The sequence below is a fragment of the Zingiber officinale genome, chromosome 4B (assembly GCF_018446385.1).
Source record: "Zingiber officinale cultivar Zhangliang chromosome 4B, Zo_v1.1, whole genome shotgun sequence".
Classification (NCBI taxonomy): Eukaryota; Viridiplantae; Streptophyta; class Magnoliopsida; order Zingiberales; family Zingiberaceae; genus Zingiber; species Zingiber officinale.
The window spans coordinates 113,529,136-113,553,618 of NC_055993.1; the positions used below are offsets into that span (position 1 = coordinate 113,529,136).

A 24,483-nucleotide genomic window follows, 5' to 3' on the forward strand; every position below is an offset into this window, starting at 1 on the left:
TTTGTTCCTTGAGGTTTTGATTCTCCTCAAGGAGCAATTTGTTTTCGTTTTCTGATTTAACTAATTTACTATTTACACAAGAAATAATTTTAAAAAACTTTCTCTTTAAATTTAGGTATACCTCTTCGGGACTTTCGGAAACGAGTACGGACTCATGGCTTGATTCAGGTTTGGACCCGTCTTCCAATTCGTCCTCCGACTCTGCTTCGCGGGTCATCAATGCGAGGTAACTCTGGTTCTTCTGATCTTCGTCCTCCGATTCTTCCGAAGACGAGTCGTCCAACGTTGCTTTGAGGGCCTTCTTTTTGGTCGGCTTCGTTTTGTCGTTCTTCGATCTTGGACACTCGTTCTTGTAGTGTCCCTTCTTGTTGCATCCGAAGCACGTCACATTTCTTGGTTCGATTGGAGAACTGATCTTTTGCAGGTCCTTGCTGAAGCTCTTCTTCCTCTTGGTGAACATTTTCCTTACCAGGTTCACCAAGTACTCTTCGTCTTTAGAATCCTGGTCAGATTCGTCTTTGGGTTCTGGCTTGTTCTTTGTTCTTTCCTTGGAGGAACCTGCAAGTAGAGCAATACATTTCTCGGATCTAGTGTTAGTCTGCTCATGTAACTCTAATTCACAAAATAGTTCGTCAAGTTTTAATTTAGACAAATTTTTTGAAATTTTGTAGGCATCCATGATGGATGCCCACAAAGAGTTACGTGGAAAAGTGTTTAACGCGTACCTTATTAGATCTCTGTTTTCCATTTGGTGGTCTATCGTGTGGAGCCCGTTGAGGATGTCTTTGATCCTCGCGTGACGCTGGCTTGCCGTTTCTCCTTCCTACATTTTTATGTTAAATATTCTATTTAACAACAAGTCACGTTTTATTACCTTAGCATTGCTGGTTCCTTCGTGTAGCTCGATCAACTTGTCCCATAGTTCTTTCACGTTCTGGTGCGGTCCTACCCGGTTCAGCTCTTCCCTTGTTAGTCCGCATTGTAGCGTGTTAATTGCCTTGTTCTTTATCGATGCTTTCTTCTTTTTGTCCGAAGTCCACTGTTCCGGATCTAGTGGATTTCCGGAGTTGTCGACTGGCGTTTTGTAGGCTTTTGTGATGCTGAGCCATTGGTCGAAGTCCGTCTTCAGGTAGACTTCCATCCTTTTCTTCCAGTATGAAAAATCATCCCCGTTGAATAGGGGTGGGCGTACCGTGCTGAAGCCTTTGATCTGAGACATGATGACCCTGCACACAATAAAGCAACGACAAACAAAATCCCAAGACTTGGTCTTGGATTAGTAGTGCGGGAAGAATTAAGAATAAAAAAGAACTAAATTGGTGTTGCACCAATTTAGATTTAATTGCAACGAAAAATACTTCCAAAAAGGTAATAATACCAGTTTGGAATTATGCGAAAAAATTGAAAGCCGAAAAATGAGTAAAAGGAAAGTTTCACCCCCTTGTCTGATTGGTGGTTGCACTAAATCAAAGCGGTATCGGCTTTGATACCACTTGTTGGATCGTGAATTTCGATAGAGGGGGGGTGAATATCGATAAAAAATTTTGAGTACGAGTACGCAGCGGAAAACAAAAAGAGAGAGCACGGCTAACAAAGTTGATTTACTTGGTTCGGAGCCTTTGTCGACTCCTACTCCAAGGCCTGCACACAAGAGTGCTTTCGTTGGGCAATCCACTAGCAATTTGAATATTGATTACAAAGATTAAGTACAAAAATGCTAGAAAGGAAATACCGACAATTATGAAAATAAGACAGGAAAAGAAAGAACTTTGTCGGAGAACTTTCGCAGCGTCGCAGGAGCACAAAAGAGTAGATTCTGAGTTGATTCTAGTGCTTCAGCCTTGACCCTCCTTATATATGAGGTTCGGGGCACTTGGAACCTTCAGGGTGCCTTGACCATGATGTAGCCGAGCCAACCAGTGAACTCCACGTGGCACAGCGACATTGGGGATAGGTTTTCACCTCCGGGCACCCGGGTAACTCTGGCGCCCGAACCTTGATTTCCAACAGCTTCCTTCCTGCAAGAAAACGTTAGTTCGAGGCACTTATATCTCCTGTAAAACAGATTATTAGCACAGTTATAATAAACAGAAATAGTGTTAATTAGATTCCGTCTCTATGAGACCGGAATCTAGTCAAGATCTCAACTTAGAGTTCCGAAATGGTTCTAAGTCAGATCGGCGCCTAGTTCCCTTCCCGGGAACGCGTCCTCACAGTCACTCCCCTCTAGTGACTTACCTTTACTTACCTGCCAGACATCACGTCAGCCCTTCGACCCGTCTGGACTTCGTGCCAACTATCCGGTCAGCCCGTCGACCTAGCTGGACTTCGTGCCAAACGTCCGATCAGCCCGTCGACCCGTTTGGACTTCATGCTAGCTATTCGGTCAGTCCGTTGACCTAGCTGAGTTTTGTACCAGACATCAGGTCAGCCCGTCGACCTGTCTGGACTTCTTCTGCACACTCGGTCAGAGTATTAGATCAACAACAAAACTAACTTAACCTATTTTGTGATTCATCAAAACCTGGGTTAGACCGTTAGTGCTAACCGTACCAACAATTCGCACTCGTCCTCTACATTTTTTCCTTTGTACACTATTCTTCTGGGGGAAAAAGTACCTGACTTGAGCGTCGGAAGGCCTGCGTCGGAGGGTCTGCGTCGGGGACTTTTTTCTTGGTTTCTGGTCTCTAATGTTCCGTGTGCTTGTCTGAGTGTGCGCAGAGCCTAAAGACCGCCGGTTTCATCACCGCCATCCTTCAGTCCCACGTGGGGGTCCGTTTTCCTGAGCACATATGCTAGGTGTGTCCAAGTCGCCTCTCCATCAACATGGAAGACATCTTAGCCAGCCTTCATCTGACTCAGATTCTGGACAGGATCACGGGGTATCATGCCACAGAAACTCTGCGGCTCAAGGATGCTCCTGCAGTTGACCTCCGGTCATTTCATTGTCAATATATTCTCCTTCACCTTTTCGCCGACGTAGCGACCAAGGCAGTCTCAGCAAGGAGTGGGAGCAGCCGCCGTTAGTGAACATATCGACGTCTGGAGGGGCGTCCATGCATATCTTGCAGAAGAAAGTTGTCAGAGAAGGCGAAGCCAGAGATGAAGACGAAGACTCACCCTTCTCCCTGATCCTAATTAAGGTGGAAGCCGATGGCCTAGCCATTTGGGATGCAGGCATGAGAACGCCCACCCGTCTACCTTAGTACCGGACGGATCCTCTAACATCCAGCATTCCTCTTATGGGCACCGCATCTATTGTACATTCATAGCACTTACCCGATTGGTTCATCATCGGTCAGATTCCCTAGGATCCAATCTTGCACCTCATTGTCATACGATTCAATCACGCAACTAGATGAGACTCAACTCCCTGCTTATTATTATAACTCTCAATCATATAGCCAGGGACTCAGCTCTCCGCTCGTAGTCATAACTCTCAATCTTGTGATAGCTCTTAGTCATATAGTTAAGCGGCCCTTGTGTCGGCTTGGTCCTTCCGGAAATCTGCTCCTCGATTCTCAGGGTCATCACTCCTAGTGCAAACTTGAGCGGCCCGAGTGTCGATCGATTCACTTTCTGGAGACAACGTTGTCAGAGAATTGTAACTGCTTGTCAGAAAATAACCGCTTGCACCAGAGAATATTCTGCCAGCCTGGCATAGGGAAGCTTCCTTTGGCCTACGGGAAGCTTTCCCTGTAGCTCTTGTACCCGACATTCTCTCACACAAATATTCCTTGTCCCCTCGTTACAACTAAGGCCTTGAAAGATAGTATAAAAAGGTACGAGCATACGCATAAATGACTTTTGACTGGTACTACTGTTTATCTTCTTCTTTTCGCAAGTGGACAGTTATCGTTAAGTAATAAAAAGCTCGATCACACAAGGACTGTAAAATTGAGTACCATTCGAATTCTCGAAGTATAATATCTAGAAAATCATAGTTTGTAAGAGTTCAAGAGAGAAAAAAAAATGAGTCAAGCAAGTGAGCAAAGACGATGAAGAAATCCGAATTTGAGGGAATGATTCTAAGATTTCAATCTCGCCATGCTAATTGTTGACACTCTAAGTTCTATTTACTTCCCTATTTTTATATTTGTTCATATGCAGTTGGTCTATCCCGAGATACCGATATAGACTTTTGGAATTATATACCGGCGTACCTATCCAAACTCGACGCCTACTTTCAAGGTGACGTTACTAAAGCAACTACTTTCTCAGGAAAGCTCTTGTCAAGATATCCGACGGTCCTCTAGGTGTCATCCCCTACTTTTTGACGTCAAGTCGAGGCAACCCCATTAAGCTCTGTGATAGCCAATTGTGCTCTCATGATGTTTTGGACTACTTTCGTGGCCAACCCTTCATATTTCAGTCTTTATGGGGCTAAGATTTAGGTTTACCTTTTAGTCCTTCTCCATGTCCTGTGAGATACGAAGATGCATGGTTAGTATTACAATCGTATATGTACAATAAAATCGGATCATGAAACAAATACATCATGAAATAGAGAAAAGATAAATAAACTTATAATAAGCATGTCAACAATACATCAAGCTTCTCCCTTGTCCTAAGATCTAGAGAACTATTCCATGGAGATGAAGTTACAATCGAAAAACATTGAATCAAACGTTCTACAACTCAAAACAGAAAGAAGAGAGAAGTGGAAGCCTAGTCGAATTGATGTCAGTGCCTTTGAAAGGATCTCCAAGCTCCTAGGTTGGACTGATGACTTTGACGGCTCGATGGCCGGCAATCCTATGGTCACCTATCAAGGGGAAACCCTCCTCCCAGTTTTATGAGCCTTCTTAGGCTTTTTATAGCCTTTGAAACTGACCAAAATGGTTTGAATTTCCATAACTGTCGGGGTCTTGATGTCGCACTACAGCCGTGCCTAGGAGGCACGACCTGGCCATGCCATGCCAGTAGTTGAGTCTGGGGTCGGACATAGCCGTGCCATCAGGGACGGCTAAGTCGTGTCGAACGCGGTGCAGAAAGGCATGATTGTGCCAGGGGCATGACCAGAGCATGTCAGGCACTGCGATGAGAGATATGACCGTGCCAGGGGACACAATCAGACCGTGTCCCATGCTATGGAGAAAGACACGACCAGACCATGTCAATTCTTGTTGAGGCTGGATGGGGCACACCAACCCATGTCAGGGTCCGGTAGTCTCATTTTCGCTCATTTCTTCGTCTAACTTCAGTTGGAGGAACACACACATATCATGGGACAAGGCTAGAGTAAGTTCTTGCCTTTGAATCCACGTTCCAAAGCTTTTTAAACTCCATTTTCACTCTAGTTTCATGTTCTATCAATGAAAAATTACAAAGGGTGGATCTCTGAACGGCAAAATGAAAATGATGCAAAAGAGATCGTAGTTTGCAAAATATACTCGTGCAATGAAACAAAACTATATGCAAAACAATACTAAAAATCACGTATGAGATACACACATCAATGATGAGCTATAATAAAATAGTTTGATGAGACAATCATTTTATCACAGTCATTATATATATAGAGAGATTTAGATCCATATATTAAAATTAGGCAAGTTGGAATTTATATTAATGACACACTAATCTGACGTGGCATCACTGTTTGCAACAAATAATCTACTCACAACATTGCCATATATATATAGGTTTGGTGTTTTGTACCCCAAATATATACATATATATATATATATATATATATATATATATATATGGGGTGCAAAATATATAAACACCAAACCTTTATACATTGATGATAATCTAAAAGATTAACATGTTTTTTATAACCACAAAATTTCATAATGTAGCAGCAGATGATGGGTTGAGGAATAACTTAATCCAACTTTCTAACTAAGGACTGTGACAAACTAACCAAGGGGCAGCTGCCTATTGAAGTATATTGCTCTAGAACTAAAGGGGACATAATGATTGATTACTCTAGGGCAAGAAGAGGATTGAACTTGCTAAGGATTGTTTAGTGCAGAGCTTTCTTTGATCTAGGATTACTTTATTGTATCTGTAAAAAGCTTCATTCGATCAATACTAAAAAGGAGAAAGGAAATTTTCATATGAAAGACTACACTAATCATCAGTACATTGTCGAAAGAAATATATTTGTTGAATTTGAGTTGCTCTTCTCCTGTGAAAGAATTAAGGTCTTCTTCCTATGGTGCTAAACTCATTACGGTTGAATGGACTTCTGGAAAAGTGAATGAAAACAAAAAATGGACTCCAATATGAATAGAGTATATTAAAAGTTTTGGGGCAATAAAATTGATTTATATAATCACAGATGTTGTGAAAATGGACTCGAATTGTGCAAATATAAGGCCTCAATTGTACTAAATCCAATTGACTCGTATGTGAACGTGACTTCTACCCATCGAAAATCAAACAAACAGATTGGGTGGCCAATTGCTCACATTTCAAGCTAGTTGGGTAGAGACAATGAATGACGATTACTTGATCACTTAGCCTTTGTTTAGATGGGGTGAGGAGAGGTTCATTAATGGAAAGAGAAATGAGAGGAAGGAAAGGGAAAGGAGGATAACTTGATTACACCCCAAATCGGAGTGTGGAAATAGGCCGTTTGAGGGATAAAGGAGGGTAAAGGTTCCCCTCCCCTCACCTCCTTCCTAAACAAAAGTAAAAGTTACCTTCCTTTTACTTACTCTTCCCTCACTTCCTCCTAAACACCATTAATGTTGCTAAGGTTTGAGTTTTTAAAAGAGGCTCCTATTGTGTGGCAAAAAGCAAAGCGCTGTTCCCAGAGTCCCAACCAATCCATCCTATGATCAACATGGAGGAGATAAACCATGTACGATGATTGAGCAGACAAGTGGATGAGGGAACGAGTTATATGTGGTGTAGGGATAAACGCCCCGCCAACCTCAAGGTTCTTCTCCTAGAACTCAAATGGCAAACTTCCATTACGTATCGTGGGCTAAAAGGATTTACTCAATGGTTGGAACTTGTAGAAATGTTTGAAATCTCTTTGTTCCTACTTGTTAGGATTCATAAGATCTATGCTAAACTTTTGTTGCTAAAAGCACTCTCAAATAAAAATGTCAGTTCGATCTGTGTCAATAATCATGATAGCTGAACTAGAAATGCATTAGAAAGTAAAAAATGAAAAGGAAATCAATGCCAAGATTTTACTCTTACTCCAAGCCCTCCAACTTTATCCAATACTTTTTCCTTCTTTTTTTTTTTTTTTGGGTCATTTGTTACAAAATTTTCTTCTTCCCATTTATTTGGAAACTCTTGTCAATTGACTAGACACCCAAAAATGAATGTTAGACTTGAACAATAACATTTTCAATTGATTAGAAAATCACCTCTTGATTGGACAACAATGTTGTTGGTTTTTTTAAGCTCTTGAAAGCTCCCTTCCATCTTGTTGATGCTCATTCAGCATTTCATTCATTGGTTCATCTATCAGTAAAGCACGCACTTAATTTGGAGTACTGCAACTCGCGTGAATCGTTGCCCATTTTGATCCACATCCGTAGCAGAACTCGTGGCCACACCTGCAAGTGATGTGCAGGCAGCCGGCTGTCTTCTCCACGAAGAACTTGCACTTGGGGCACCGCCTCCACCCCTTCTCCTTCGCCACCTCCATCAAAAGCAAGTCTTCCATCCTCCTCTCGTCCGTCCCCAGCCTCTGGAACTCCGAGCAGCTCAACCCGGCGTGCCATCCCACCTTGCACGACGCGCAGAACAGTCGCCGACAGTGCGGGCACTCGGCCTCCTTTAAAGCCGCCACTCCGCCGTCCTCATCGTCCACCACCAACGCCGCCGAACAGCCCTTGAACGGGCAGTAAATCCGGTTCATTCCGAGGATGGTGGCCTCGCACGCCGCTGCCTCCCACCGGTCGAGCACCTCGCGGGGTATCATGCCGCGGAAACTCTGCGGCTCGAGGATGCTCCTGCAGTTGACCTCCGGGCATTTCACCGTCAAGATATTCTCCTTAATCTTTTCGCCGACGTAGCGACCGAGGCAGTCGCGGCAGAAGGAGTGGGAGCAGCCGCCGTTAGTGAACATATCGGCGTCGGGAGGTGCGTCCATGCAGATCTTGCAGAAGAAAGTTGCCGGAGAAGGCGAAGCCAGAGACGAAGATGAAGACGAGGACGAAGACTCACCCTTCTCCCTGATCCTAATTAAGGTGGAAGTCGGTGGCCTAGCCATTTGTGATGCAGAAATGAGAACTTCCTGAAACTGAAGTTGCTCGGCGTACTTCTCGTCGGAGATCGGAAAAAGCTCTTCGCCGGCGGAGGACAGCGCCGAGAAGTACGAGTCATCGACCAGGTGAGTCAGGTCGGAGAACTGCTCTGCTTCCATCTTTGTAAAATTCTTGGCTCTACTGCTGAAGATCGATCCACCGAGGAACTTGGATCGATCCGTATATATAGAATCAGAATTATATGCATAATTAATAAAGGCTTGGAACTAAAACGTCAGGATTATGGAAGATCGAGGAGTCAATTATATTTTAAATTAAGAACGAATTTGCTTTCTTAATTACTTTTCTAAGTACATTAATCATTGTTGTTAACTAGCGTAATCCCGATGCGTTTGGATTTTTTAGCATTCTTTCTATTTTCGGTATAATTTTATTTTGTCAATAAATTATCATAGGAAAATTAAAATTCCATTCTCATTCTGATTTGATTTTTTTTTAATACAGTAAGCATGATATTATATTTTTATTTCATGGAATATATACTTTCCATCTGAGAAAGTATTTTTCAGATTTTATTATTAAATTCATTTTTTTAAATACGAATAGAATTTTTAGTTAAGAAAATAATTAAATTATTCTTTTTGAGTGCTTTATTATATTTGTAAAGATTTTTTTTTTTTTTTTTGTTATTGTGAATCAATAGGATAACCTTTTTTTCCTTCTAATTTTAAGATTTTCCAAACTATATATATTTGTATCAGCATGGATTTTTGCAATATCAAGTTTGTATCAGAGTTAGATAGGAGTCTAAATGAGCTAAATCGCTCATGAGCTATTCGAAATTCGATTCGATAAAAGTTCGTTTGAACTCGTTTAATTAGGCTCGTTAAGATAAACAAATCAACCTCAAGCTTCATAATATTTGGCTCGTTAGCTCGTTAGCTCGTGAACATGTTCGTTAAGCTCATGAATTAATTTTTAAATAAAAAACATAATAGTTTTGATATTGAATTTATAGATTTTACACTCTACTTATGAAAAACATAGACAAATATATTAAATTTATTGATTAGAATAAAATTATAAATTTTAACAAGAATATTATAATTTTTTTAAAATATATAATTTAGTTTTTAATGAATATTTAAATTTATAATTTATATTTATTAAACTCGTTTAGGCTCGATAAAAGCTCGAATAAACTCGTGAGCCATGAATATATTCGTTAAATAAAGTTTGAGTTCGGCTCGATTATAAACAAACCAAACTCAAACATTCAAGAATTCGACTCGGCTCGACTCGGCTCGATTACATCCCTAGAATGAGACTATGTTTTTTACATTTTACTGTCTATTAAAGTAAAAAATAATATCATTAATTTCAAACAGTTCGTCCTACGGTAAAATAGATAGTGATATCCCTAGAGGAATTTTTTACTATGACCTAATTACAATATTTAAGGTGCAACTCCCACAAATACAATAATAGATATAATAGAAATTTGTTAAGCTCACAACGTAACTTGGAAATATGAATTGGGATCCAACTCCATAGCACGTGGAGGAGGACCCTGAGAGGAGAAAGACACCTCTGGGTTGGGTGGCTCCAACAACCTAGACGGAGGACAACATTATCAATTAATCATAGGTGCTGTGTCTAAATAAGAGGAGAATCTGGGTGTCCCCTGAAGGTTAAGATACGTGCTTAGATGAAGATTAAAGTCAAGCTAAAGATTACATATCTCGATCGGCCACAATAGGATAAGCCAACTTTTGATCGGTCGGTGTATAGCTTGCCCGATTCTGTCAATCGGACCTTACCCAATTGACTCCCCATAGGTCTGTCTGATCGGGCGTCGCTTGGCCGAGGTGCCACTCGATCGAGTGTTTCTAGGTTGATGCTCCTCATTCTTGTAGATCGGATATCCATAGGTCCTCTCGACCATGTGTTGACCAATCAGAGGTAATCTTTTGACCGACTATGCGATGCCCAAATCAACTATAAGATGCTTCTCTACAGACTCTGGTCCTAGTTGGTCAAGCTAAGCGAAAGCCTACCTAATAAATTGAGTCAAGTTGGCCAAAGGCGTGCCCCATCATCTCAACTAGATTTCGCCGACTAAAGATAGACCCATTATGCCGATTGGATGGGCCTAATCCATTTTGCCCCAATGATCTGACACCGTCCTTTCTTGAACAGACACTCAATCCGCATCCGTAAATAATATGTCATTAATACATTGGGAAGATAAAGAGTCAACCATGTAGGAGATCGGTGGTCGGCTAGAAGGGGGGTTGAATAGATGGTGCCCCCAAGTCATTTGCTTCCTACAATGTTAGCTTGTGCAGCGGAATACAAGTAAATACAAATACAAAAGCTAAAGACAATAAGGAAAACAAGCAAACCACTAACACAACGATTTACGTGGTTCGGAGATAAATCTCCTACCCCATGGTTGTCTGTAAGGTGGACGATCCCGATCCGTCGGTGAATGAGTCCTTGAAAATTTCGACTAGCACAATCCTCCTGTCGGTGGAGAAATCTTACCACAACTCGACCAAGAACACTTGGATTATTAGTAGACTTGGAGATTCTAATTAGACTTTAACCAACTCTAATGTCATCAACCAAAGTCAACAACCCTAAGCTCCATTATATAAAGCTTGGGAAAAATAGCCAAGCTAATTTTACCGTTACTAATCGACTAGTGCCAAAATCAATCGACTGGTCCTCTGTGAAATTCGACTGTTACAGCTCCAATGACTCGATACTAGTCGACTGGTGCCAGGACCAATCGACTGCTCCACTTCATTTGAGAGAACAGAAGTATTCTATTCTCTCCAGCTCGATTGCCAGTCGACTGGTACATACACCAGTTGATTGGTACAACCCTAAACTAGGGTTCCCCTTCCCAAGTATATTTCTCTCAGCACTCGAACCCTCATAACTCACTTGACTCTTCCTTGTAGCCTTGACCTCTTGCCTTTAAGCTTACTTCCTTTGTCTCTCATCCCTCGGATGCATCTAAGTCCGCGGCTCGTCCCAATGTCATCCTTTGTGTATGCCTCGAAGTCTCTTCCCTCAGTTCTTGTCCTTGCCACCTTGTCCACGGTCCTTCAGATTCTCCATCCTTCACCGAACCCATCATGTTGAGTCATATGTATATCCTGTAAACTTACATGCTCATATACACATATAAAATACAAGGGTAATCATAACTTAAACCCTTTGCCTAAACCATCAAAACTCATGGTCACACTAGACCATCTTGAGGCAAGATTGCTTCCAACAAACCATTAATACACTGAGAAAATAAAGAATCAACCATTGAAGATAAAGAGCTAACCATTAATGCACTAAGAAGATAAGAGTTAGCCATTAATACACTGAGAAGATAAAGAGTTAGTTATGTTAGTTAGAGCCCTAGAGCCAATCATTTGATGATTGTATGGACTAATTGTATCATATTCTTATATATTAATAAAGGCATTTGGATTTTGGTTATTATACTTACTTGTATTGGTGTCAAATAAACTAAGTATAATAATGTCCTTGAGTAGATGGTTCTCACCTATATCAATCGGTTAGTTGAACCGATAGTGAGATGATATAGGGAACACTACTCTTAATCATTCCTAGTCGAGTATTAACATTCAGGGACAATGTTAATGCAATAAGACTAGCATGTAGGTCAACTCGATGACTTGATCTCATAAGTCATGGATATAGAGATATCAAGTTGACACATGGGTATACATTAGAGAATGTATACTGAATGACCCGCCATGAGAAAGTATCATGGATCGTTATATGAGTGTCATATACTTTCTCATGTGGCTATTAGTATGACTACTAGTCCTTAGACTTGAAGTCACCATAGATCCCTACATAAGGAGTTATGTACTTTAGTTTCGTCAAACGTCACCCGTAACTGGGTGGACTATAAAGGCGATTACTGGGTATGTAACAAATTATGCGGAGGGATGTGAGTGATGTAGATGAGATCTATCCCTCCTATATGACGGGAGTGACATCGGTATTCTTGATAGAGTGAGACCACGAAGTGCATGGCCATGCCCAAATGAGTCAATATAGGATATTGAGCTCATTTGATTTAGTGTGTCTACTTGGAGTTCAAGATTTAGATTGATTAGAGGATGACACGGTCTATGCCTCATAATAATCAATCTAGATGTCTATGATAGAAGGACACTTGTCATATATTGTGAGGAGTCACAATTAGTAGTCACAAGGTGATGTCGGATCTCGATATTCTTGTAACTTGGGTAGTAATGATGTGTTGCTAGATACCGCTCATTACTTATGCTCCTAAATGGGTTTAGGGCATTGCCAACGTTACAAGAACCTATAGGGTCACACACTTAGGACAATTAGATGGAGATTAGGTTCATATGATGAACCAAGAGGATTAGATTCATTTGATGAATCAAATTGGATTAAGAGTAATCCTAATTGGGCTAACTTGAGTTCGACTCAAGTTGATTCATGTGCTCAATGAGTCTAATTTAGATTTTGACTCATTGAATCAATTTAATTAAATGAATTAAATTCATTATATTAAGTTGGCTTGAATCAAATGGTTGGATTCGATCAACCATGGAAGAGATTTGGTCAAGTTTGACTTGACTTGAGAGGAAGATTAAAAGTCAAGTTAGACTTGACTTTATGCCACCTCATTGGTGAGTTAGCATTGAAGTGGACCAATGATGTTACTCCACATCATCATGGGTGCCACCTCATGGAAGTTACAAAGCCATTTTCTTAATAATAACTTCACATTAATTGCATTTAATGGGGAGTTACACTATTGGAAGTGGCCGACCACTTTTGGTTTGAATGTGAATTCATTTTTCCATTCAAGGGTGTATCTTCTTCCTTCTTCCTCTCAAGCTCTCCCTCTCCTCCTCAACTTGGCCGAACCATACATAGGTGCTAGCACACCTTTTGTGTGATTTTCTCCACCTACGTGTTCGTGTGGATACTTCTAGAGGGGTATCTATCTTGATACTCTCGAAATCCGGCGTTTTGGACGAGCGGGAATTTTGCGAGGGCACGCTTCAAAGGTAAAAGCTCTCAACACATAGATCTAGGAGTAGATCTAAAGTTTTTGAAACTCGTACTCGTATTGTCTTCGAATTTTTCCTTGTACGGATCTACGGCTTTGGGTGATTCGGGGTTTCCGCGACGCGAAAAGCGGTTTTCGCGGCCCGAAAAACCCAACAGTGGTATCAGAGCCACGTGCAAGGCTTGTACTGTTGGATCGAGACGCGCTAGAGGGGGGTGAATAGCGCTCGTGGCTATTTGTTCGATTATCAGAAAACTATCGGAGTAATTAATATGTAGCGGAATAAAATAAACACAAAGACACAAAGGGATTTACTTCGTTCGGAGCCTAAGGCGACTCCTACTCGAAGGCCCGCGATCCTTGATTGCTTCCGATGGGCAACAACTATAAGCTCGATAAGAATTACAGATTACAAAATGTAACAGCAATTAGAATAACTTTGTACCGACAACTTAAAGAAGAGAAAAACGAAGCTCCGGGTCGTCGGAATGTTGCAACAGCACTTCGGAATGACTTTGTTAACAGCACGTTGAAGAAGGAAAGCTCAGAACTTGATTGATTGAGATGCTGGTCGAAACCCCCTTATAAAGGGTGTTCAAGGCGCCTTGAAGGCTGTTCAAGGCGCCTCCATGCTGCCTAGTCTTCCGCGTGGATCAGATCTGAACTGGTCGAACTTCATCCCTTGGAGGCGCCTTATACCCTGCTCAAGGCGCCTTCCAAGGCGCCTTATACTCCCTTCAAGGCACCTTCGATGAACTTTCGCAGCCAACTCAGCTTTTGCACCCGAGGCGCCTCCAAGCTCCATGGAGGAGCCTCGGACACTGTTCATCCGAGGCTTTAGGTTGCTCCTTTGCACCTGCAAGATATGTTAGTCCCAAACAATATCCTGCAACACAAAGTTAGCACAATAAACATGATAAATGAAGTATAGACAGTCTCCGGACTGTCCGAGTATGACTTCGGATTTCCGACCGGAAACCCTAGGTCGACCCGACGCCTACTGTTCCCTCTACGGGGAACGCGTCCTCACCTACTCCACTCAGGAGATTTACCTGTTGCCAGTCGATCCTCCAGATCGACTGGACTTTTGCTCAGCACTCGATGCTTCCGGACTTTCTGCTGGACATCCGCTTCCCCGGCTAGTCCAGTCTTTCACCTGGTTCGCGACACCAGGACTTTCCACCTAGGGTTACCACCCCCTAGGACTTTTGCCTGAAGCCATCGACCTGCCAAGACTTTCTGCATAGGGTTACCACCCCCTATGACCTAGGGTTACCGCCCCCTAGGGTTTTCCCTTTGCCTAACCGCAGCTAGGACTTTCCTGAAATCCTCATTCAACATGTTAGATAACAGAGAATCTTAACTTTGAATCCCTTTGCCATTATCAAAACTTAGGTTCGATCGTCGGATGCTTCCTGCACCAACATGTACGAGTTTAATTTTTGGTTTTATCAAAACTAAACCTTCTGTGATTTTCTATAAAAATTTAGTTTTTTATGTTTTTATGGGTAATTTTTCTGTAGAAGCGAAGCACAAGTATCTCGGCACTTGTAGGCTTCGGCTACCGGGAAGTTTTTCCTTAAATGGCTTCGTTTTGCCCCAAATCCGTTTGGGACAGCGGGCTTGGGTGCCATTAGATCGCAAAGGAGCAACTCACGATGGTTAGATCGTGGGTAGGGGTACTGCCCCTAACCCCGTAAGGGGATTTGCTCCGCGATTGCACCCGAAATCGCTAAAAACGAACCTGCCGGGAAGATTTTTTCGAAACAGCAATGTCTCGATCAAAATCGTTTTGGGACAGCGAGTTTGGGCGCTGTTGGATTGCAAAGGAACCCTCGCGATGGTTAGATCGCGGGTAGGGGCGCAGCCCCTGGCCCCGCAAGGGGATCCGTTCCGCGATTGCGCCCGAAACCGCTAAACGGGACCGCCGGGAAATTTTACTCGTAAAAATTGTAAAAAATTATTTTTAAAATTATAGAAAATTATGAAAATATATAATTTTGAATTATATATTAATTTTGTGATAGTCATGTCCCAAAAACCCAATATGATTGGATTGTGTTGTAATTCATAATACGGTCTGTGTGCCGTTATGTGTTTGCGCGTGTTGTATGTTTTTATTTTTCCGCGACCTGCGCGTCGTGCCTTTCTCATATATTCTGGTTGTAAATTAGATTTAGACTCGAATGTAACTCGAGTTTCAAATTGTAATGTACAAATTGGAGCGGTGGAGGGTTCACACGAGACGGAGTTCCGAGGCGGGCACGAGCAACACAAGGTGGTCAAAGGGAGGAGCTTGGAGAAGCTGTTGACCCTAGGTTGACCATTCGATCTTCTCATTGGCTTGAGAAGATCATAGTGGGCCATGACTAAATCACAAATAGATTAATTAGTTAATTGCTTATGTATATGATGCATGTTTAATAAGTAATTAATTAATTAGTGCCTTACGATTAGATTAGATCTAAGTCGTGCACATGATGCACCCTTGCGATTAGATTAGATCTAAATCATGCACAAGATGCATCCTTTTCGATTAGATTAGATCTCGATCGAACCAACTCTAAATGCCTAACCGTGCCATGATACCTATCACTACCTCGATCACATATATTGTTGAATCTGCCAAAGCAGAGCAATACATATTATCTTGGTAGGGTACGGAGGGACAATCTTGGTCCCGCCTATCAACGCATGGGTGAATACAAACTCAATTAGATTGAGTATTCCAAGTTGCTCGGTTAGATCGAGTCAACTATAGGCATTCTTCCAACGGTTGGAAAAGATAGGTCAAAATCACATCTATATTAACTCTCGGGCGTATTAGCCAAAGCTAACTCGAGTTTTAATATAAATGCGGATATTGATTTTATAAACAAGAGTTGCATAGAGATGTAATTGGTAATCGTTACCTACCGATCATACTAAGCCTTGGGCGTATTAGCCAAAGCTAACTCAAGGGTTAGTATGATGTGGATCTTGTCCCACAAGAATTATAGAATTCAGTGGGAGCATCATTTAATTAAAGGTCTAATTAAATGATTTTAAAAGAATATGATATTTATTTCTACTTTTATTCTGTTGTAGATAACCATGACGTCAAATACGAACACCTTCTCCCTGCGATCTGTCCTTGAGAAGGACAAGCTCAACGGAGCAAACTTCCTGGACTGGTACAGGAACCTGAGAATAGTTCTCACTCAGGAACGTAAGCTGTACGTTCTGAAGCAGCCCATTCCGGAGGCTCCTCTTGCCAATGCCCCGCGAGCTGACAAAGATGCTTACAAGAAGCATCAAGATGACGCATTAGATGTGTCATGTCTAATGCTCACGACCATGAACTCTGAGCTTCAGAAGCAACACGAGTTGATGGGCGCTTATGATATGGTTGAGCATCTTCGCCAACTATATCAGGGACAAGCGAGGCATGAGAGATTTGAGATCTCTAAGGCACTGTTTCAGTGCAAGATGTCAGACGGGGCTCCCGTAGGTCCTTATGTACTCAAGATGATTGGGTACATAGAGAACCTACAAAGACTGGGGTTCCCACTTGGCCAAGAGCTGGCCACTGACTTAATCTTGCAATCCTTGCCGGATAGCTATAGTCAATTCGTTCTGAACTATAACATGAACGAGATTGACAAGCCACTGCCCGAGCTCCTTAGTATGTTACGAACTACTGAGGTTAACCTTAAGAAGGTTAAGCCCGTTCTGATGGTCCAGAAGCATAAGGGCAAAGGCAAGCCCAAAGGCAAGGGAAAGTCCCAAGCCAAGGGCAAAGGCAAGGCACTGAAGCCTAAAGGAGAGGTCGCCAAGAATGCTACCTGCTTCCACTGCGGTCAGACCGGGCACTGGAAGAGGAACTGCAAGGTATACTTGGAGGATCTTAAAAATAAGCGAAGTGAGACTTCCACTTCAGGTATATATGTTATAGAAGTCAATCTATCTATTTCTACATCATGGGTATTAGATACTGGATGTGCTTCTCACATTTGTACTGATGTGCAGGCGCTGAGAAATAGCAGGGCATTGACAAAGGGCGAGGTGGACCTACGAGTAGGCAATGGAGCACGGGTTGCTGCTGTTGCTATAGGGACTTACTGTTTATCTCTGCCCTCTGGGCTTGTATTAGAATTAGATGAATGTTGTTACGTGCCTGCTTTGACTAAGAACAATGTATTAGTTTCTTGTTTAGACAAGAAAGGTTTCTCGTTTACAATAAAGAACAAATGTTGTTCCGTCTATTTAAACGATATGTTTGTTGGTTGCTACTCGGAAAACCTAGAGGCTCCACTGTACAAAAATTTTGTGCAAAGGTCTGAACCTTTTCCTAGCTACCATGTGTTCTTTTAAATTAAATTTTGGATCGCCTGCGGAACTTAACACGTTTGATCCAAAACTTAATTTATTTGTTCTTTTAGGTTTTGACTTGGATCTCCTGCGGAACTTAACATGTTCGACCCAAGTCACCTTAAGTTATTAATTCCATTAAATATTAATTTCCATAATTGGTTCCCAGTACTGACGTGGCGAGGCACATGACCTTCTTGGATATGGGAGCAACCACCACCGACTAGACAAAACCTTTTATGGAAAGCTAATATTTAATTTTCTAAAATAACTTTAGGTTAACCGAAAAGAACAATCAAATCACAAGGAAAAGAAAAACAAAAGAACACTATATCGAAAACAAATTCGAAACTCTAGAATCATATGCCTCTTGTATTTAGTATTATTTCCAAAAATAACTAGTATGATGCGGAAAGAAAAATTACTAGTTATACCTTTTAGAAAACCTCTTGATCTTCTACCGTATTCCTCTTCTAACCTCGGACGTTGTGTGGGCAACGATCTTCCAAGATGAGAACCACCAAGCACCTTCTTCTTCCTTACAAGTTTCGGCCATCAAAACTTCTCCTAGGATGAAGAGGTTCGGCCACCACCACCATGCTCCAAGGGATGCTAGAAAAGAGGCTTCTTTTCTCTCCTTCTCCTTCTTAGATCCGGCCACCAAAGCTATCTCCACCATGAGAAGGTTTCGGCCACACAAAGAAAAGGAGAGGAAAGAAAGGGCCAGCCACACCCAAGGAGAAAAGAGAGGAAAAATAGAATAGAGTTCTTCACCATGAAGCCTCCTCTACCCCCTCTTTTATAATCCTTGGTCTTGGAAAATAAGGAAAATTTAATAAAAACTTTCTTAATTCTTTTTCCATTGAAAAAGAAAATTTATTTAATTAAAAATAATTTTCTTCTCATCAATTCATATGGCCAGCCATATTAAAGCTACAAACAAGGAGAGTTTTAATTAATTAAAACTTCCTAATTTGTCTCTAGAATTTTATAAAAAATTTCTCCAATAATTTTCATCCCTTCATGATTGGTTAATAAAAAGGAAATTTTATAAATTAAAATCTTTCTTTTAAACATGTGGATAAAAAGAAAGTTATCTCTAAAAATTAAAATCTCTTTTAATCTACAAATAAGGAAAGATATCAAATCTTTTCTTAATCTCTTGTAGAAACTTATAAAAGAGAATATTTAATTTTTAAACTCTCTTTTAAATCATGAACATGGTTAAAAAGGAAAGTTTTCTTAAAATTTAAAATCCTCCTTTAATCAACAAATAAGGAAAGATTTCAAATTTTAAACTCTCTTTTAAACATGTAGATGATTTACAAATTAGGAAAGTTTTTACCAAAAATTAAAACCATCCTTTTAAACTACAAATAAGGAAAGAGATTAATCTCTTCTCTTAATCTTTAGTAGAAATCTATAAAAGGAAATTTTTAATTTTTAAACTCTCTTTTAAAATCATAATATCCACATAAGAAATAATTTTAATAAAAATCCTTTTTAATATTCTAGTGGTCGGCCACCTAAGCTTTGGCCGGCCACCTACATGGCTCATCCACTTGGTCTTGGCCGGCCCTAGCTTGGGTTCCAAGCTAGCTTGGCCGGCCCCATTGGATGGGTAAGAAGGTGGGTATGCGGTGGGTATAAATCTCTATATACTAGAGGCTACGATAGGGACCGAGAGGAGGAATTGGTTTTGGTCTCCTGATGAAATTAAGCATCCCGTGTTCGCCCGAACACACAACTTAATTTCATCAATAATAATTCATTCCACTAAAGAACTATTATTGAACTACCGCACCAATCACAAATTACATTTTGAGCTCCTTCTTATTATGAGTGTGTTAGTCTCCCTGTGTTTAACATAACAAATGTCCACTAATTAAGTAAGTTACTGACAACTCACTTAATTAATATCTAGCTCCAAGAGTAGTACCACTCAACTTCATCATCATGTCGGACTAAGTCCACCTGCAGGGTTTAACATGACAATCCTTATGAGCTCCTCTTGGGGACATTCTCAACCTAGATCACTAGGACACAGTTTCCTTCTATAATCAACAACACACACTATAAGTGATATCATTTCCCAACTTATCGGACTTATTGATTCATCGAACTAAATCTCACCCATTGATAAATTAAAGAAATAAATATCAAATATATGTGCTTGTTATTATATTAGGATTAAGAGTACACACTTCCATAATAACTGAGGTCTTTGTTCCTTCATTAAGTCAGTATAAAAGGAACGACCTCAAATGGTCCTACTCAATACACTCTAAGTGTACTAGTGTAATTATATAGTTAAGATAAACTAATACCTAATTACACTACGACCTTCTAATGGTTTGTTCCTTTCCATCTTGGTCGTGAGCTTCTGTTTATAATTTATAAGGAACCGATAACATGATCTTCTGTGTGTGACACCACATACCATGTTATTTACAATATAAATTAATTGAACAACTACATTTATCATAAATGTAGACATTTGACCAATGTGATTCTTATTTCTATATAAATGTTTATACCAAAAGCTAGGCTTTTAGTATACACTCTAACAATCTCCCACTTATATTAAAAGACTAAGCTGCCATATCTACTGCCATACATCTGATTCCCATGCCTTTCAAAAAGCTCTTGCCTTAAGGACCTTAGGTTATCATCTGATGCAATCTAGGCGGCAACAACTTCTCCTCGTTATACAATTTCTCGTATTGGGTAGTACTTGCGCTCTATTGTGTTTACTTGCCTTATAGACTCATGGTTGCTTCGAGTTTGTTACTGCACCATTATTATTACAATAAATTATAATAATCTTTGGACAAACTAGAAATCATATCTCAGTCTATCTCGAGGTAATTAAGTCATTCAGCTTTTATGGCTACCTCAGAGGCTTGCCATATATGGAGTCCAGAAAAACACCTATGCTTATCACTCTTCCATAGTTATGATTTTTCCTCATAAAGTAAACACAAAACCCCAAGGTCGACTTATTATTGTCCCTATCCGATTGGAAGTCAAAATTCGTGTAACCCACAGGGACCAAATTAACTGCCTTGTAAGCTAGCATATAATCTCTAGCGTCTCTAAGATACTTTAATATATGCTTTACTGCAGTCCAATGTCTTTGTCTAGGGTTACTTTGATATCTGCTAACTATGCCCTTGGCAAAACAGATTTCTGATCTCGTGCATAGCATACATTAGGTTGTCTAACTGCCGAAGCATAAAGAACTGCCTACATGTCCTCAATCTCCTTTGATGTCATCGGAGACATCTCTTTAGATAAAGACACTCCATGCTTAAAAGGTAAGAAACCTTTCGAGGAGTTTTGCATGCTTAAAACGAGCAAGGATTTTCCGATGTATCAAGCTTGGGATAAGTAAAATATATTTTTTCTTTCGATCCCTTATTACTTTGATCTCAAAAATATATACATTCTCCCAAGTCCTTTATATCGAATTATTTAGACAACCATACCCTTACTTCTGACAACATTTTGATATTGTTTCCAACTACCAAAAATGTTATCTACGTATAGTACAAGAAATACCACCACATTTCCATCACACCTTTTGTATACACAAGACTTATCCGTTTACTCAATAAATCCATAGGTCTGGATTACTTTGATAAACCGGATGTTCCAAGACCTTGAAGCTTTGCCTCAGTCCATAGACTGATTGAGCTTGCACACAAGATGCTCTTAGCCCTTTGCAATGAACCCTTCTGGTTGCTTTATATGGATGCTTTCATCAAGACTTCCATTAAGGAATGCTGTCTTGACATCCACTTGCCAAATAGATAAAAGAATCCGGATAGACTTAAGCATGGCTACCAGTGAAAAAGTTTCTTTTTTCATCAAGCCTTGCTTTGAAAGTTACTACCTTCCTTTCTATCCCTCTTTTCCTATTATAGACCTCTTTACACCCAAAGGCTTTTACACCATTTGGTGGTTCTACAAGCTTCCATATTTTATTAGAATACATATATTCTAATTCTGTTATTCATTACTCTTTGCCAAGATGTTGCATCTTTATCTTGGAGTGTTTCGTCATATGTCCGGAGATCAGGTTCATGTCCTCCAGGGATCGAGTCCAAAAACTCTCCCAAAACATGAATCTTTTTAGGTTGCCTAACAACCCTCCCACTACGACAAGGCACTTTTTGCAATTGTGTATCATTTGTGATACGTGTTGCAGTTTTCTTGTGGTATCTCATCTTGTACAGTTGGTACTAGATTAGACATGCCTTTTATTATTTCCTTAAGAACAAATTTTATTATGGGCACATGGTTTATTACATAGTCCTTTTCTAAAAATCGGTCATTGATGCTAACAATGACCTTCTAATTTTTAAGACTATAAACCTACTTTCATTTTACTAGGATAACCCACAAACAAGTGAATTCCTGTCCAACTTATCATTGTCTCTCTTCTGCATATGTGCTGGACTACCCGAATCCGAATATGATTCAAAATAGGCTTACGTCTATTCAGCAATTCTATATGAGTAGAGAGTTCTGACTTTAGAAGGTACTATATTCACTCCCGTTTCTAGAGTATATCCTTAAAATGATTTTGATAATATTCTTAATAACTCATCAATCTACTTATTTCCATAAGAGTCCTATACCTTCCTTTTCCTACACCATTCTGTTGGAGTGTACCAGGTGCAGTTAGTTTGGATTGAATCCCTACTTATGATAAATGACTCCTAAATTCTCCCAAGAGGTACTTGCCACTACGATCTTACCGTAGTGTCTTGATACTTTTACTTTGTCGTTTCTCCACATCAGCCTAGTACTCTTTGAACTAATCAAAGCACTTAGACTTGCGGCACATCAAGTAAATATATCCGTATCTCAAATAGTTGTCTATAAAATAGATGAAATATTTGAAACAACCTCTTGCCTGGATGCTCATAGGATCACACAAATCAGAATGAACCAATTCCAATATATCTTTGACTCCATACCCCTTAGACTTAAAAGCTTCTTGGTTATTTTTCCTTCCAAGTAAGACTCGTAGGTTGGAAAGATTTCCACTACTAATGAACCCAAAAGTTCATCAGCTACCAATGAATCCTACTCAAGTTAATATAACCTAGCCTTAGAAGCCAAAGATATAATTGGTTCATTTTCAAAGGTTACTTTCTCTTAAAGTTAGAAGATGTGTTACTAATTTCCATTTGTTGCATCGTGAGAGTTATTGGATTTATAAATTGCCAACCAACGTACCAGAACAGATAACTTCCCTCTTTTTCTTAATAACAACTTTGTTATTAAAAGAGGCAGAATATCAAGTTCTTTGAATAGTTTAGAAACTGAAAACTAGTTCTTTCTAAACTTGATGCGTAAAGACAATTACTCAAAAATCCATGTTTTATTCTTATCAAAAGATAAACATCTCCCACTACAACAGCTACCATTTTTACAGTAGTGCCCATGTAGACAGTGTTTTAATTTTCATTTAGTTGCCAGGTTTCCTGGAACCCTGCAATGAATTGCGGACATGATTAATGGCATCTGTATCTACACTCCAGGTTCTGGTAGATAACACCACTAAACATGTTTCAACTAATGAATTAAATACACCTATATTGTTCTTAGTTCTAAGAAGACAGTTTACCTTAATGTCCAAGTCATATTTCCAATCATTACAATTGGGATTACTAAGTCTTTCTTATAGTATGACTACTAGGGGATTGACAAACATTTTAAATCCTAAGAATCACAAAAATACTTGGTCAAGATCAACTCCTTAAAAATCCCCATGAATTTTGTATGCCACGATAGTGTGGACGTATACAAAATCGAAGAGGAGATTTTATTCATTAATTTTATTATCTCGTCAACTTTACTTTATGACGAATAAAATTAATAGTTGATCTGTCTTAGATCAAATATTTGGTTAAAAACTTTTGAATTTAAAAAATATTGATTCCTCAAACAATATTATTTAAATTCACCAACACCTCAAACACCGTGAATTTTGCATGCCACGTTAGTGTAGATGTATACAAATTCAACATTTGTAAAAGGAGGGTTTTAACCCATTAATTTTATTATCTTGTCAACCTAACTTTTTGACAAATAAAATTAATAGTTGGTATCATTTGGTCACACAAATAATAGCAGTGACTCCGATGGGGAGGATACTATTAGATGTGTCTAAGTGTATACCATTACTTGACACTAAGTCCATTAATAAGATTATGCCCCTTCCGTTGGGGAAGATCACACGCTCTTAATTAACTTCCTATAGTCATCCAAAAATGGAAGTCTGTTCTAGTGATCCACAAACAAGCTCATCCGTTATGGAGGAAGGCACTCAGAGCCAACGCGCAAGCTTGTTTGCATCACTTACAAACCAGTAATGGAGACCATGGGATTTACTTAAAAATCCCTCTCCCACTTAGTTATTTATAAATGAGGAATTTTAACTATGCTAGCCTACTAAATATGTAAACTAACATGCACACACAGCACAATATAAAAGCAATAAATAGAAAATCTAATTTTCAACTATTATGGCTTTTATCTCTTGTTGCCCTCCATGTGTTGTCAACCCTAGCTGCTGCCATCTTTGGCCACCGCCACCGGGTCTAGTTGTCGCATCCATCTTGCTCCTTGTTCCGCTGCGCCTCTGATCCTCAAAAGGTTCCACGCCTTGCAAGATTCGATCCGCGACATAAATAGAATTTTACATTTTTCAATCCTATATTCCTCGAAGGAATGTACATGTAAACGAGATCGAACATAAAATAAAATTTACATCCATCGATCCTATATTCCATAAAAGGAATGTACATGTAACTAGATCAAAAAATAAAATCCTAATAAAACTAAATATAGCTC

At 39.9% G+C, this 24,483-nt stretch overlaps 1 protein-coding gene across 1 annotated transcript; it reads right to left on the bottom strand.

The window, feature by feature from the left end:
* Positions 1-7,450: 7,450 nt before the first annotated feature.
* Positions 7,451-8,338, bottom strand: LOC121978547 (E3 ubiquitin-protein ligase RNF144A-like). Its single transcript, XM_042530876.1, has one exon. The coding sequence runs from the start codon at positions 8,336-8,338 to the stop codon at positions 7,451-7,453; it is 888 nt and encodes a 295-aa protein (XP_042386810.1).
* Positions 8,339-24,483: the final 16,145 nt, after the last annotated feature.

Bases quoted from the DNA above. Each gene is read 5' to 3' on its own strand.
- LOC121978547 (XM_042530876.1), bottom strand. From the start codon at position 8,338: ATGGAAGCAGAGCAGTTCTCCGACCTGACTCACCTGGTCGATGACTCG.